At 34.4% G+C, this 14,403-nt stretch overlaps 2 protein-coding genes across 2 annotated transcripts; both read right to left on the bottom strand.

Moving 5' to 3' along the window:
• Positions 1 to 413: 413 nt before the first annotated feature.
• SYN3 (Rad21/Rec8-like family protein) lies at positions 414 to 7,601 on the bottom strand. Its single transcript, XM_086238243.1, has 14 exons — positions 7,463 to 7,601; positions 6,416 to 6,677; positions 6,285 to 6,331; positions 6,132 to 6,184; positions 5,962 to 6,029; positions 5,148 to 5,620; positions 4,941 to 5,046; positions 4,723 to 4,859; positions 4,044 to 4,630; positions 3,078 to 3,129; positions 2,878 to 2,938; positions 2,622 to 2,757; positions 1,360 to 1,506; positions 414 to 690 (listed from the first exon to the last, which is right to left on the bottom strand). Exons 1-13 carry the CDS (start codon positions 7,584 to 7,586, stop codon positions 1,408 to 1,410), a joined length of 2,205 nt encoding a protein of 734 aa, XP_086094369.1. The 5' UTR covers positions 7,587 to 7,601; the 3' UTR covers positions 414 to 690; positions 1,360 to 1,407.
• Positions 7,602 to 10,580: 2,979 nt separating this feature from the next.
• On the bottom strand, positions 10,581 to 13,318 carry PSRP2 (RNA-binding (RRM/RBD/RNP motifs) family protein). Its single transcript, XM_086236709.1, has 4 exons — positions 12,921 to 13,318; positions 12,312 to 12,413; positions 11,831 to 12,130; positions 10,581 to 11,076 (listed from the first exon to the last, which is right to left on the bottom strand). Exons 1-4 carry the CDS (start codon positions 13,236 to 13,238, stop codon positions 11,038 to 11,040), a joined length of 759 nt encoding a protein of 252 aa, XP_086092835.1. The 5' UTR covers positions 13,239 to 13,318; the 3' UTR covers positions 10,581 to 11,037.
• Between the last annotated feature and the right edge of the window lie 1,085 nt (positions 13,319 to 14,403).

Genomic DNA, 14,403 nt, shown 5'->3' with positions numbered 1-14,403 from the left:
TCCTCTCTCCTTCTTTCTCTCCTACCGCTGTCACCACTACCACCGCCTCACCTCCCACCATTACCACCACTTGCATCACTGTTAAATTTCATCATCCTTAATACATTAGCCAAACAAGAAACTTTACAAATTATATAACTTTAAATCCCGTATTCTAAAATTACCATGTAGTTCTAAACTTCATCCAAACACACCATTATGGTCATTTTTGAGTTGAAACTTTCTTTTTCTTTCTGCCATAATGTCGTTGCATTGAAACAACACGAAAATATAGTTCCTGTGTGATCACTTGTAAGTTGGAACAACTACACCCTTGGACCCTTGTTAATGAATTTAATGGAGCGCGTTGAGGATAAAACATAGTTATGTTATTACAATACATAGCACAAATGATCAAAATAAAATACTTTGTTGCAGCAAAACTTCATAATTCAAAGCTAGACAAGCCAGTGCCTTATGAAAATTCAATGAAAAACTCAACTTTGTTGTATAAAATTGATATATATAAAAACTATATTTATAGATAGTGAAATGGATGGAACTATCATTCACTAAAACATGACTGCAATAATTTACCATAACCTCCACTAATTACACATTGGGAAGCTTCTCTATAAGGTCAAAATTCCATTACAACTGCTGTACAAACTCAATGCTGCATGCCCTTATTTATTCTTTACCTGGCAATGCCTGCAATTCATAGAAAATAAAGTTATGCCTAGAAATTTCTTAAGGCTGAAGCCAATTCCAATTCACACAGAATGTATAACATAAAGTCCACATGAAAACATAAATATATAAACTTCAACTCTTATCAGCTATTGTTAGATTTATCCGGATCCAAAATCAATGAAAATATAAACCTCAACTCTTATTATTTTATTAAAGCCTCTTGAAACTATTGTCTACTGTTGGAGCACATCTTTACCATAAAGTTACAGAAAAGTAAATTAATTAACCTAAATTTGTTTGTTTTGTATTCATCCTTGCATATTATTCTTTGAACTGACTTGAAGTGACGGAAATTTTAATCAGCTTTCTGAAAAAGATAACACAATCCTCTGTTTCAAAATCATCTTCCAAACATTTTAGTCCAAATTTACCTCGATTACAGTCTAGCCACCTTTATAGTGGAACATCATAATATGACAAAACTTGCCAATCATGCACAAGTTTTACGAAGTGGTTAAAAATCAGAAAAGTAACCCCAACACACCAACAATGACAAATTAGTTTCACATAATCTGTAAGTGTGCAAGACAGCATATCAAACTGCATATAGAAAATTATTAACCGATAAACATCATTGCAACAAAAGCTTGTCAAAACACTGCTCACTGGGAGTAATAAGATCCTCACCCAAATACCTGAGAATCCACCAAGCGCATTAAACAGCTTCAAATCATCTTAAATTTGAGCCTTTGAAAGGGTTTGAGTCAATGTCAAACTAATATCACCATAAGGTACTTCTTGTTCTACATCAACAAGACCATTACTCTTCAAGACCTGAAATTTACAATGAACAATCATATTAATTAATATACCAACAAATGCTCCTCATTACCAACAAGTTTTGCTTGTTCACAAGGTATAAAAGAAGCAAATAAACCAATTTAACAAAATACTCGCATCCAATACATTGCATATTTTAGAAGAAAGAAACACAACAGACCATTTTCTAATAAGCCTTGGAAAAGTAAAATCCACTTGAGAAACTTCTGCTGCTAAGCCACATATTGTTCTAGCTAATATTAGCGGAATGACATTTGCAGAAGCAAAAAGTGGAGGTAAAATGATATATAATGAAAAACTTGAAGATAAAATGAATTTAACGAACCCATATTTTGAAGAATTTAATAGTTTCTAATTTCATGTGACATGTGACATGTTTCACTAAAATATAGTTACGTGCACATGGCAACAGGCCCAAGACAACATAGGTAGAGCTCATTACCAACTTGACTCTGAATTTTGGTATTTTAATTATTGCTCCTATATAAAACCATATCATCTATTGGTCAACATAGCAAGCATTCTGATACCACAAACTATCAGAAGAGGCAACAATATGTAGGCTAAGTATTAGTGCTTTTACATGAAAGCAGAGCTGATAGCATAGCAATTTAAACTAAATCACTGTGCCCATCTAAGAGTTTCAGATGTCAAAAACTGACTCTTAACATGTCTTGTGGAAGAAACAGAAAAAATAGTAAAACCAATATACTGACTAAAATGAAGTTCCTGTTCCAGGCACTCAAAACAACTGGACAAAAGAAAAGGCAAGAAAAATGGAAAGCAAGATTTGTTTGAAATTATACTAAGAAAAGACTTTTGAGAAGAAAAGACTTTCCTCAAAGCATTACTTTTCAATAACTAGGTTGTTATGCACATCAATTATTCCCAATTGTGCATACTTCACTTAAAACATATACAATCATTTTGGTCAATTGTGCATGCTACATCTAAAATGCATACAAACAATTTTCTCATAAAAATCCATGATGTACCTACAAGGTGCATGCTACACTAAAGAACTTGGAATAATTCTCCTTGTTTACTTTCCAATAAAAGCACTTGCATTCAAAACAATACAGCTTAACAGAAATGTCTTGAAAAATTACCAGTGTTTCAAAAAACATTCGAGCACATAGCTTTCTTTTTTTTCCTTCTAAAATTTTGTTCAAGCTGAGATCTCCAGATAGGTCTTCTGAGGTTGGGGTCATAGGAGATTGTCTTTTTAAATATTGAGCCACAGCCCTGCATCAAATGGGTAAAAAAAAAATAACACAAATTTTTTGAGCAACTGAGAGTACAGAAATACCATGACTAACAAAATCCTTTATTTATAAAGAAATGAAAGGATTGAAAGAGAAATACCTGGTTCTCACAGACAATGAATCAACTCCTTGTGTCCCTTGAGATCCTGGTATAAGCATCGACATGTCATCCAAATAGTGTACACAAAAGTAAGAAAACATGAATTTGAAGGTAATCTTTAATATTATTCATACAAGTAGCCAAGAAAAGCACCATACACAATTTACAGAATCACCAAAATCACAGAGAAAATAAAAGATTTCTGGGTTTACCTGTGGGTGTATTGTTATCTGCTTCCAGAAAATAAAGATCCTACAATGAAACATTTCAACAGTTTAGAAAGATGCTTAATAGTTAACTGGTTCAGAAGGGAAACCACGAACTAATGCATTTATACAGCTATTGCATGTGGAAAATGCTTTGAAAATGAAGTTCTATGCCTCTCATAACTTTATTTAAAATGATAAAAAAAAAATTAAGAACCATTACATCACATATTAAACAAAAATGCCTGGAAGGTCCAAAGTACATAATCATGTATCGGGGAATAAAAAAAATAATTCAATAATTACATAGATTATTTTCTAAAAAACAACCAGTATAACAGTAGTTAAAGACTTGAGGAAGAAATTACATGCGGACCATAATCATTAGAACTTTAAATCCACTAGGAAAAGGAGGTCAAATTGAACAAGGGTCTTCAATAGTTTGAGACAGTTTAATAAACTAATATTTGAGACATACTAATCTTCATTTTTTTATTTTCTTTTATACGTATCCATCTCATATTTTACTAAATATATGAGCTGAAGACTTGTACTGTAGATATGATAATTGCATATAATTTTAGTAAATGTTTCAAATTCAATAGATTTAGTTATTATTAGTGAAGTGAATACATATAGATAAGCCTTGAAGAGCAATGCATGCACTTAATGAACACAGCTCACTCAAGACTCAGTGAAACACTATAGAGCTCAATAGGGTGAGCTGATTATATAATGTTAGAATTATACAAGCCTTAGATTCTCTTTTGCTGAGCTCTATAATGTTTCACTGAGCCTTACCTTAAGGCAATCTTAAATTAATGCCTCTCACACAAAGAACTTAAGGCTTGTAAAGTTCCAACAAAAGGCACTAATCAGTAAAATGAAAAGCAAATGATGTCAAAGATAAACATAATTTATAGAAAAGCACATATATAGACCAAATACTAAATAACTTACTTCTGCTTCTGCAGAATTCATTAACTCAGGAATATCTGAAAGACCAGTGTTCTCTGGACCTAGTCGCTCCTCTAATATGGTCCTTGGTGTTTCAAAATCAGACTCACTAAATCCAGTTGACATTGGTAGATCTGGTGTCTGCAGAATTCGAGTTCCAGTGCTTGTTTCCAATGGAGGAACTGAAGACGACCCTAAAGTTTGAGATGGGGAAGGCGTAAGGTCATCTCTCCTGGGAGAAGGCATGAATCTAGGTGAAGGTATAAACTCAGGTAAGATATTTCCCCCATCATGTTCTTCAACATGTCTAAGATGTTCAATTTCTTGGTCGAACAAAGTAACAGGAGATTGCGCGCCCCTATACTCTGGGGAAGCTTCTGTGGCAGGAATAGACTGTGAAACCCTATGCTCCATGGACACTTCAGTTCTAAGAGGAGGAGAAGATTGGGCAACTCTAGGTTCTGAGAAAGCTTCAGTTGTGGGAGAAGGAGATCTTGTAACCCTAGAGTCTGGAAGAGCTTCCTGAAATAAATGAGATTTTGTGGATATATAGTCTTTGTTGAAAATGTTACAAAGATCTGAACACAACCCTGCAGACGAATACCCAGATTCTCATAAATAAACTCATTAAAATGGTAGACAAGGAGCAAGAGAAAACTCATGAAGAAAAATACCCACTCACCACTTAATGAAGGCTGAAGGAATACTTGTTCCTTTCTTAAACTGTTGTTCAACTTCCAAACACCCAAAGAAGAGGACGGAAGATCCCTCCTTCTACGCAATAAAGCACTAGTATCATTAATTGTCGTCTTCATAAACCTACAAAATTCACAACCTTATCTCAGTAACCCATACAAGAAGAAATATTGGCCCGAAAATGAATAATAAACGCAACCATACGTATTAGACAGCACAAGGGGCTGATCAAAATACTGCCTTCTCCTCCTTCGTCTTGCTCTTGGCTGCTCAACACGTGGCTGCTCAACAGGTGGTGTTGATTGAATTGCTGCAACAGGAGAGAGAAACATTCAAAGGCAGATCAAATTAAGCCTTATTGAATTTTACATCCCCAGAAGCTGTTAGATGATGAATAAGAATGCTACGCACCAAATGAAACAGGTGCATTAATATTCTGTAGACCCTCTGGCAAAGAAGCAAAAGAAGTCGGTGCTCCTGAACTTGGCTGAAACAATGGAGATGGCCCACCAGAAGGTATATTCTCCTCCATAATTGGAGAAAGAATGTCTTTCTCATTCATTGCTGGGTCAACAGATCTGTGAGGTTCAGTAACATCATTCATGTGATTGGGAGAAACTGGAAGGAGGGTTTCTGAGCTAATATCAGGGACAGCATTTCGCAGAACTTCTATTTCTTGAACATTATCAGGGGAACTGTCATGACTATTCCTCAAATCAATGTTTTCTGTCTGGTTACTTGGAGCAGGATCTTGAAAACCAAAATGACGCAGACCCTCAGCTTCTTGAAAATTTGGAAGAGTAAAGTCATCACTAGGCCTCATTTGTTCATCTGTCTGATTGCCTGGACTAGGAGCACCGCCACCCGGAGGTCTATGGAGAATGCTGTAACCATTGAAACATAATAAATTATTACACTACTTTTTCAAAGAATCAAAAAAATATTTAAAAGCACACATAGGACATTCAAATGCACTAGGAAGCATACTCCTCATCCATTGGAGCAACATCTGAACCAAGAGCCTCAGTTTCTTGAAAATTTGGAAGGGTAAAGTCATCTCTAGGCCTCATTTGTTCATCTGTCTGATTACCTGGACTAGAAGCACCCATACCCAGAGGTGTATGGACAATGCTGTAAACATGGAAACATAATAAATTATTTTACTACTTTCTCAAATAAATATTTAAAAGCAACATAGAACATTCAAATGCACTAGGAAGCATACTCCTCATCCATAGGGGCAACATCTGAATTAAAAACCTCTTTTGGATGTGATAGATCCATGAGGATATCCTAAAAAGAACAGAAGTTTCAGTCAGTAACAATGCAACACACTTCAAACAATAATATAAAAACAACAGCCTTTAAAAAATAAAAATAAAAAGCATGTTCAACCTCATCAAAAGTTATAGCAACATAACGGTCTGTTCCAATAGGAATTTGATGATCTGTGACATAAAATACAAATATGTTAAGACTTTCATCAAACAGAGAAAAGGACAAATAAGAAACATAAGATGAAAATTCCAAACAATTCACTTCTAGAACCTTGTAGTGTGATGTCCTCCTCACTCGTGAGATTATTATCATGAGCCCTGAGGAAACAAAATCATTGCATCATACATCTATTTAGAAACAGAGCAGAAAGATGGACAAAAAGGGCCTTTGGAGAATATTACCCCTCACCGAACAAGTCGGCATCCAAATCCAAAGCATCAAGGTCAAATGTGTCAGGCAACGTGATAGATTGAACGGGTGCTTGCCTTGCGTTCTCTGGCAAATTCAAGTCTATAGAAGCAAAGGCCTTTCTTAGGCCAGTCAAAACAACATTACAGTCATGGTAAAGATAGTCGACTTTCTTCGAGTATATCCGAACAACACCCAATAGAAGGTGGCCTGACATTCTCAAAGCAATAGGAACCTCCGGATACATGATGCGTTCTAAAAGAAACATTCATATGAAAATTGTTAACAATTCACTCTTTAACATTTAAGTTTCAATAAGATGAAGATGAAGAATGCAAACCAACATAACATACCCACACAAAGAAGAGAGAACCAAAGAGCAAGACCATAAAGTTCTAACTGAAACGAGTATGAGAAATCACACAGAAATAGACCAACAATTATATGACCCAAAAAGATGGTGCAATTGATCCCACAATAAACACATTATTCCCAAAAAGTGATAAACAAAATCAGAATAGGGGGAAGTTAAAAAAAGTAACCAAGTGATTTGAAGCCAAACAAATCTAAAAGTGAAATGGGTATGTGAATGGGGATATAAACCAAGAATACTAGTATACTAAAACAAGCGTTCAATTACACAAAATATAGAATGGCATTGCATATCATATAAGACAAAAATAATGGATTGGCAAACTTCTATAAACTACAAAAGTTAAAGGTTTACATTAGCATCTTAAATAAGAATTTAATAAAAATAAAAAAAAAACAGATAGTTACAGCCTGTTGGTAATTTAAAACAAGAAATTTATGCACAAAAAATTTCTCTTTTAAAAAAGCAAAACAGAAGATTCAACTAATTAATTGGGCAATTAAAAGAAAAGGAAAAAACTTTCCCGCAAACTTCGAAAGTATTGCTAAAAAGAATCAAAATTTCACAAAAAATATCACGAGTAGCATTGGATTAAGCGTTTCAGACCCCTCCCCCCCCCCCCCCCAAATAAAAAAATTATTGAAGGCAAAGAAAAGTTTGTACGGACCAACGGTGGAGAGGATGTCGGTGGAGGTGTAATGGGATTTCTTGAGCCTGTGCTGCAGATGCGCTGCGCACCATACCGTTCCCAACGGGCCCTTCCGAGCCAAAAACGTCTGCGAATAAAACATTCTTCTTTAACCTCCTTCGTCTTATTCTTCTTCTACTATTACGATAACGGACAGAGAGACTGATAAATATACAGATACACCGTTTTATGAGAGAGAGAGAGAGAGAGAGAGAGAGAACGGAGAAGAAGGGGTTAGGGTTTTTGGAGAAATTTGAAGAAGGACATTGGGGCGCGCGGGAAACATAAAATTGGCGCCATTTTGGAGGGCGTTTTACGGTAATGACCCGTGTGGTTTCAGAAATTACGACTGCTGCCACTCAGTTCTCGGTAACAATGTAACATAACACGTACTCGGTAGTGTACGCTTGTCCCAAAAAAAAGAAAAACATTTCAGGAATATCAAGATCATATTGTAACCTCCCAAATCATGGGATATGGTCTTTTACTGAAAGAATCTCAACACAATCAACATCTCCTCAAGGGCAAAATATGAAAGTGATTAGAAAAATGATTTCTTAACCAAGTTTCTCTAGATTTTCAAACAATCATCCGTTTCTTTATTTTTTCTCAAAATCTCAAATTATTATGTTCTTAATTCCTTATGACATTGAAAGAAAAAAAAAATTTGTGTACCCGTAAACATGTGTTTGTACCCTATTTAACACCTCCCAAAATTGAAAGAATTAAAGGCCCTACAAGTGGTGTTTGGTGTTTATTTAGTGTTCCCATAATATTGATATTATTTTGAGTGATTTCTAAGTACGATCAAGTTTGGTTATCTTAAGAAAAAGATTGGAGGAAGGCTTTGGTGGCATGAGTCTGCAATGCCTGTCGAAAAAGAAGAAAGAAAAATGCTTATGCATGTCATGCCGAAGCCACTAACTAGGAAGAGTGGGATTATTGTTATAAACTTATAATACTTTAACTTCTCAAATAAATATGCAATATGCCGGAAACTTAGTGAACTTGCCACGTGACTTGGGCATTATGTGCAGGGTGCTTAACAAAGTGATTGGTGGACAGATTGGGAATAAGAGAAGTATGTAACATAAGCCAAGACATTTTCGGCAGAAGAGAATGGCAAGGTCGTCGACCCAATAGCCCAGCAAGGAGTTGAGCTGTTGAGGTCATTTGGTGGACATCATTCAAGTATTTTGGCAAGACACAATTCCACCAAACCCCTCCAAAAAACAACAAATCAAATCAGCCTAGCAACTTTTTGCTATCAAAATCCCTCAATATTTAGTTTTCATAATCTTTAAGCCTTTCTTTGTAGTTGTTGTTGGTTTCCTTTTATGTTTATCCCCCGTCTTGTAGCTCTATTAAGACTTTCTCTTAGTATAATTCATTGTATATTAGTGTCATCTTTTATGAGCTTTTAATCAAATTTTGTTGCTCTTTTTTTTTTTCGCAAGGGAAGCTCTTTTATTTTTCTTGGTTGTTCATGTTTAAAGTCTTTTTTTTTTGCAATTGGCCAAAAAAAAAGTCATTTTTTTTGCATAGAAAATAAAAGAATCTAGATAAGTTTTCTATTCATTTTCTTATCATACAATTGTTTGCTATAAATTAGATTTTATGTTCGGCACAATACATTTAATTTTTCTCTTTTTCATTGATCATTTTCTAATATGGCTACTCCAAGCCAAATAGTGGCACACCCGCATTCACGCCAAAAGGTAGGAAATCTCGCTTTCATTCACAGCGAAGCATGTTGTAGTCAACCTTGGGCGTCCCACATTGTTATAGCTAAAAAAGATGAATACAATTTCTTAAGATTTAAAATATTAATGATTGTACACATGTTATAATTTGAATGAATTAGTAAAATCATGTTAGTATGTCACATGGTGTTACAGTCATTAAAAAAATTTCTTGACAAGCCAACTTTGCAGACGCTGCATGTGTCATTCTCACAATGTTGTGTATTAGTAGCAAATGCCAAATTCAAATTAAGTGTAATACACCAGCTACCATCTTTTTCTTTCGATTTTTGTATTTTCAAAATCCAGTGAACTTACCAACTATTAATATATATATATATATACATATACAGTAATGATCACTCGTTCATCATAGAACGGAGAATTTCCCGCTCACCTAACCACCTGCTCATCACAGAGCGGGAAATTCAATGATCGGGACCGTCCATTTTTTAAGTCTATCATCAAGGATCATCCCTGTAAAAAATTAGCCAAATCAATAATTGTTTGGTCCTTCAAACTTTGCAAACAAATACAGTTCGTCACATAAAGTTAAAATGATATTGACAGTAATACACTGGCTAAACAGTTTTCAATTTGGCTAATTTTTTACAAAGGTGATCTTTGAATGATGCTCTAAAATATGAACGGTTCCGATTATTGAAATTCATTGTTGGGTGGTTAGGTGAGCGGAGAATTTATTGCTCTATGGTGAGCGAGTGATCATTTTTGTATACATATATATATTTATATATGAAGGAACACAAAATTCTATTTCTATGTCATTTTGTCATTTTTTAAGATATTTTTTACATGGTTCGACATGTTAGGGTATAGAGTTTTATATTTTAAGGTATAAAATTACTGTTCAATGTTGTATTTTAGGTTTGAACTCTCGAGTTTTGGACGGTAACTCAAAACTTGAGAGTCAAAGCCTAAATTCTAAACGAGGAACCGTAAATCAAAATCATGAACGTTAAAACCAAGGATTAGGTCTTGATTTATACCCTAAATAATTAATTCCTGTCAAATTTAAGATCAAATGGTGAAAAAAAAAAAAAAAAACCATAAAACATATCCGTCTGACGGAAATACTGCAGAGAGAATTTCTATATAGAAGAATGCTCTAGAGCTAATCGATTAGTAAGATAATACGGCAATACCCACCCTTCTTAGCCCACTATACAACATGAACGGAGTGATTGAAGCCAAAATATAGATGTATTGTGGCAAGAGATGTAATCTTGGACAAAGCTTGTTAAACAAGTAATCTTGGACAGAAATTTTAGTAGCAGCAAGCACAATCAGAATGCACTGAATTTTACAAAGTTTTACAGGTGCTACAAAGCCAACAATGGTCAACTGAAAAACTATTGATTGATCTAATAAGTGATAACCACAGTTATAAACTCAATAAACAAGCTCAAGTTCAACTAAATCTACAACAAAAAGCTTGAGCAAGATTACTTAAACTCGAGTGACACTCAAGTCTACTTCAAATCCGCGAGAATTTCAACCAACCCAGCTTGAACACGCCAGACTTGGATTAGCTTGTTAAACCCCCCCTTGGAAGAGAACGATGATCAAAGGCACCGATTATGCCATATCATATGCTTTTTTGATAACTACCAGTCTAATCAGCCTCTATCAGGAATGATTGCAAAACCTCATGTCATGACAAATTCATTAAGATCAGAACCATATGAAACTAGAAAAATAGACTTCGATTTGTGTTCCACATATAAATTGCCTCTCCTAAGTTCTGATACATAGATACAAACTCTACAAAACCCAAGAGTTCTGCCAGCTTTTCTATGCCTTGTTTACGCGAATTTGTTGGCCTTCGAATAACTGCAATGAACAATAAGCAATAGATAGCAACAAATCCAACTGCTATGCAAACAAATGCTCAAAACAGTTTCAATTATGTACAACAAAGGAATGATGATTTCCATGAAATTCAAGAGGAAAGCATAATCCATCCCAATGAATACAATTTTTCTAAGCATCCATCCCAATGAAAACATAGACACCATACATTATGAGTAAATTGTGAAAATAAGCAGGACAGAAATCACAACGAAAGCATACATTATGGAGGATCAGATGGGATATTGCTATACAAGAATTAGCCAAGGAAATTATGTAGACAACAGGAGAAACTAGAAATGAAATTCCATGCACATGCAAATTCAATAATTGACAAGTAATTCTACATTTTGGGCTATTGCAATTTTTATTTAATGTCATTAGTTCAATGAAGAAAAACAAGGGAACAAAAATGATGCCTTTGAAATATGTGAAAACACAGGAGTGAGGAACATTTGTGAACCTAAGAACACTAAACAATGAAATTAAGTTAGATAAAAAGGATATATACGTATCCTGTATAAATGCAAATATAGAGTATAGCCATGATTTGCAATAACGTTTTCAACAATGGTTAATGTTGCCTGTCATATGTTCTATAGTCAAGAAGTACATGAAACTGCCATAAGTACACATAGAAGAAAGAATAGGAACAAATGGGCTCAAGTACATCAAAGATAACATCCATATATACGCATGCATAGTTAGATTCATAAAACAGCAGCAAGAAACTTACAGTATTGTTGAATGATGAGATGGCAACTTCTACATCCTCCTCTGAGGAGAAAGAAACAAACCCAAATCCAGTAGACTTTGAGGTCCCTGGAACCCGGGAAACCTTTGCACTAAGAACTTTTCCCTTCTCAGAGAAAAGATTTTTGAGTGTATCTGTAGTCACTGTCTTGGCAAGATTTCCAATATAAACTTTGTGGGGGCTGTCAATGAATTGTGACTCTTCAGCCTGGATAAGTGATAAATCCGCTTGTAGCAAGGGTTTCTTGGTTATGTTTACTTTGATCTCTCGCCCTCCAATCTCCTGCATTAACAAGCAGATGAGCAGATGGAACTAATCAGTGTTTGGAAAATAACAAATCACACTAAAGAAAATGAAAAAGTGCTAATCGAGCACGGAGGAAATATACTAGATGTGATTAATCCGTCTTTAATAGTGTTCTTAATCCATATAAACCTATGAAGCTTGGCAATACAATACTTACAGTTCCATTCAGTTTCTCAACTACAGCATTTGCATCTTCAACAGTCTTCATCGTAACAAATGCAAATCGGCGACTTCTTCCAGAGTACTTATCAAACATCACCTATGACCAAAAGGAAGGAAATAAAGTCATCTCTTTTTTTTTTTTATAATTAGGCCAACTCAAATTGGAAAAGCATTCTATTTGTTGGAGGGGAAAAAATATATAGACACCTTGCACTTTAAGCATTTAATATACTTCAGCCAATATTTTCTTGTTAAAGCTAATTCTGTTACTAGAAAATCCTCATTAATCTGAAATATAGTATAATTATAGTATGCTTAAGCATGAAAATAGTAAATTGTTTGACTATCAATGACAAAGATAATTAAAGAAGATCACCAAATCGTCTCATCAACAAAATTAACAATATCAGGAAAGCGTTTCATCAGCAAATTCAATACCAGTATTAGCACAAACAAAAAAAGTAGTGGCTACCAAGTACCAAATACTTATCAAGCTGAGCTCTCAAATCTTCAATAACCCAACAATTTAAAACAGAAAAAATGAAATAAAAATGCTTGAAAAAACACAAAAAGAGATAGAAAGAAGATGGGGATAACCAAATACCTCAGCCTTCTCTACAGCACCGTGTTCTTCAATAATTTTGGTAAGCTCAGCATTATCCACAGTCCTGGGAATGTTACCAATGTAAAGTCTCCTCGCCGCCTTAGAAGCTGGGTCGGCAGAGACTTCTTCGGCAACAGCATAGAGTCTCTGTGAGTATTCTCTGGGGGTCAGAATCAGATAAGAAGAAGTGAGTTTGTGAAGGCCATGAAATGGGGTTGGTTTGAGGATTTGGAAGGACAGTTTTGGTGCGGTTTTGGTAGGTTTTGTGGGGTGGTGAAGGAGATTGGGTGGTGACAATAGGGAGGAGATTGTAGCCATTTCTTTTGGGTTAATTGGGAGTGAACGGGGTTTTAGAGCAGAGTGAGACTGAGAGAGAGAGAGTGGGAATGCAACTGAGGAGGCTTCAATTTCATCATCACATTATCTAGTTGGGGTCTTGATCCTCTGCCATTTGTAATTGTGCTGTTCTCTACATTCTATAAAATCTGAATCATCCAAATAATCCAATGGTTTGGAACGACACACCAGCCTGGATGATAAGATTTACCTGTTGATTTTGTGGGGTACGTTGATATAAGCAAGGAATAAAATTTCGAGTTTCGAGGAAATTTCGATGGAAATTTCGACGAAAATTTCGAAAATTTTTAAATTTCGACAGAAATTAGATGGAAATGACGGAAATTACTATCAAAATACGGAAATTTTGAATGAAACTTTACCATATGTTTATTTAACATATTATCTACTTAATTGATAAAAAACATTGAAGAAATCAAATTATATAGTAGGTTTCATGTAATATAAGGTGAATATAATGCGCGCTGGAACAAATACTGTTAAATAAAATTAGTATAATGAATAAACAAAATTAGTATATTCTTAATTTATACTGTATAATTTAATTATACACTAAAATCTAAACCCTAATACTCTATATATTCTATATACCCTAATACTCTATAATCTATACATTAAACCCTATATACTCTATATTTTTTAGGATCTTAAGTTTTAAGCCCTTTAGGATACTTTTAATTATTTTTTTATATAGAAATGTATTAAAGTTTAAGGTTTAAAATAACTAAAAGAAATCTCAAACCTTTTTTTCTTCTTTCCAATTGCCCAAAGGCCCCAAACCCCCCCCCCCCTTTTTTTTTCTTTTTTTTTTATTTCCTTACCTTTTTTTCCCCGTGCCTCTCTCTTCAGTCTTTTTTTTATTTTTTTTCTTTCCTTCCTTTTTTCCCATGTCTCTTACTTAGCCAAGCTTTGTCTTCACTAAGTGTAACAACCCAAATTTTGGCTTATGGTAATTTTGTTACTCAAAATTTTCAAATTTGTTTTAAGTTTTGTTTAAAGAAATTAGAAATTTCTTTAAATTTATTTTAACTAACTTAGACCTTTGGTTGTGGTTTTAGAGCTTAGTTGTGTGGAAATGAATTTTAGAAAATGAAAAATTCAAGAATTTGACGATTATTATTTTTTT

This window comes from Dryas octopetala, chromosome 3 (assembly GCF_963921425.1).
Source record: "Dryas octopetala chromosome 3, drDryOcto1.1, whole genome shotgun sequence".
Taxonomy (NCBI): domain Eukaryota; kingdom Viridiplantae; phylum Streptophyta; class Magnoliopsida; order Rosales; family Rosaceae; genus Dryas; species Dryas octopetala.
This window is presented reverse-complemented; position numbering and strand designations above follow the sequence as displayed.

Bases quoted from the DNA above. Each gene is read 5' to 3' on its own strand.
- SYN3 (XM_086238243.1), bottom strand. From the start codon at position 7,586: ATGTTTTATTCGCAGACGTTTTTGGCTCGGAAGGGCCCGTTGGGAACG. The intron at 4,860-4,940 runs GTATGGTTGCGT...TGAATTTTGTAG, and splicing joins CCCCTTGTGCTGTCTAATAC to GTTTATGAAGACGACAATTA. The intron at 2,939-3,077 runs ATCTTTTATTTT...TGGATGACATGT, and splicing joins ACCCACAGGTAAACCCAGAA to CGATGCTTATACCAGGATCT.
- PSRP2 (XM_086236709.1), bottom strand. From the start codon at position 13,238: ATGGCTACAATCTCCTCCCTATTGTCACCACCCAATCTCCTTCACCAC. The intron at 12,414-12,920 runs GTATTTGGTTAT...TTTTGGTCATAG, and splicing joins GTGCTGTAGAGAAGGCTGAG to GTGATGTTTGATAAGTACTC. The intron at 11,077-11,830 runs GTAAGTTTCTTG...TGTTCATTGCAG, and splicing joins TCTCATCATTCAACAATACT to TTATTCGAAGGCCAACAAAT.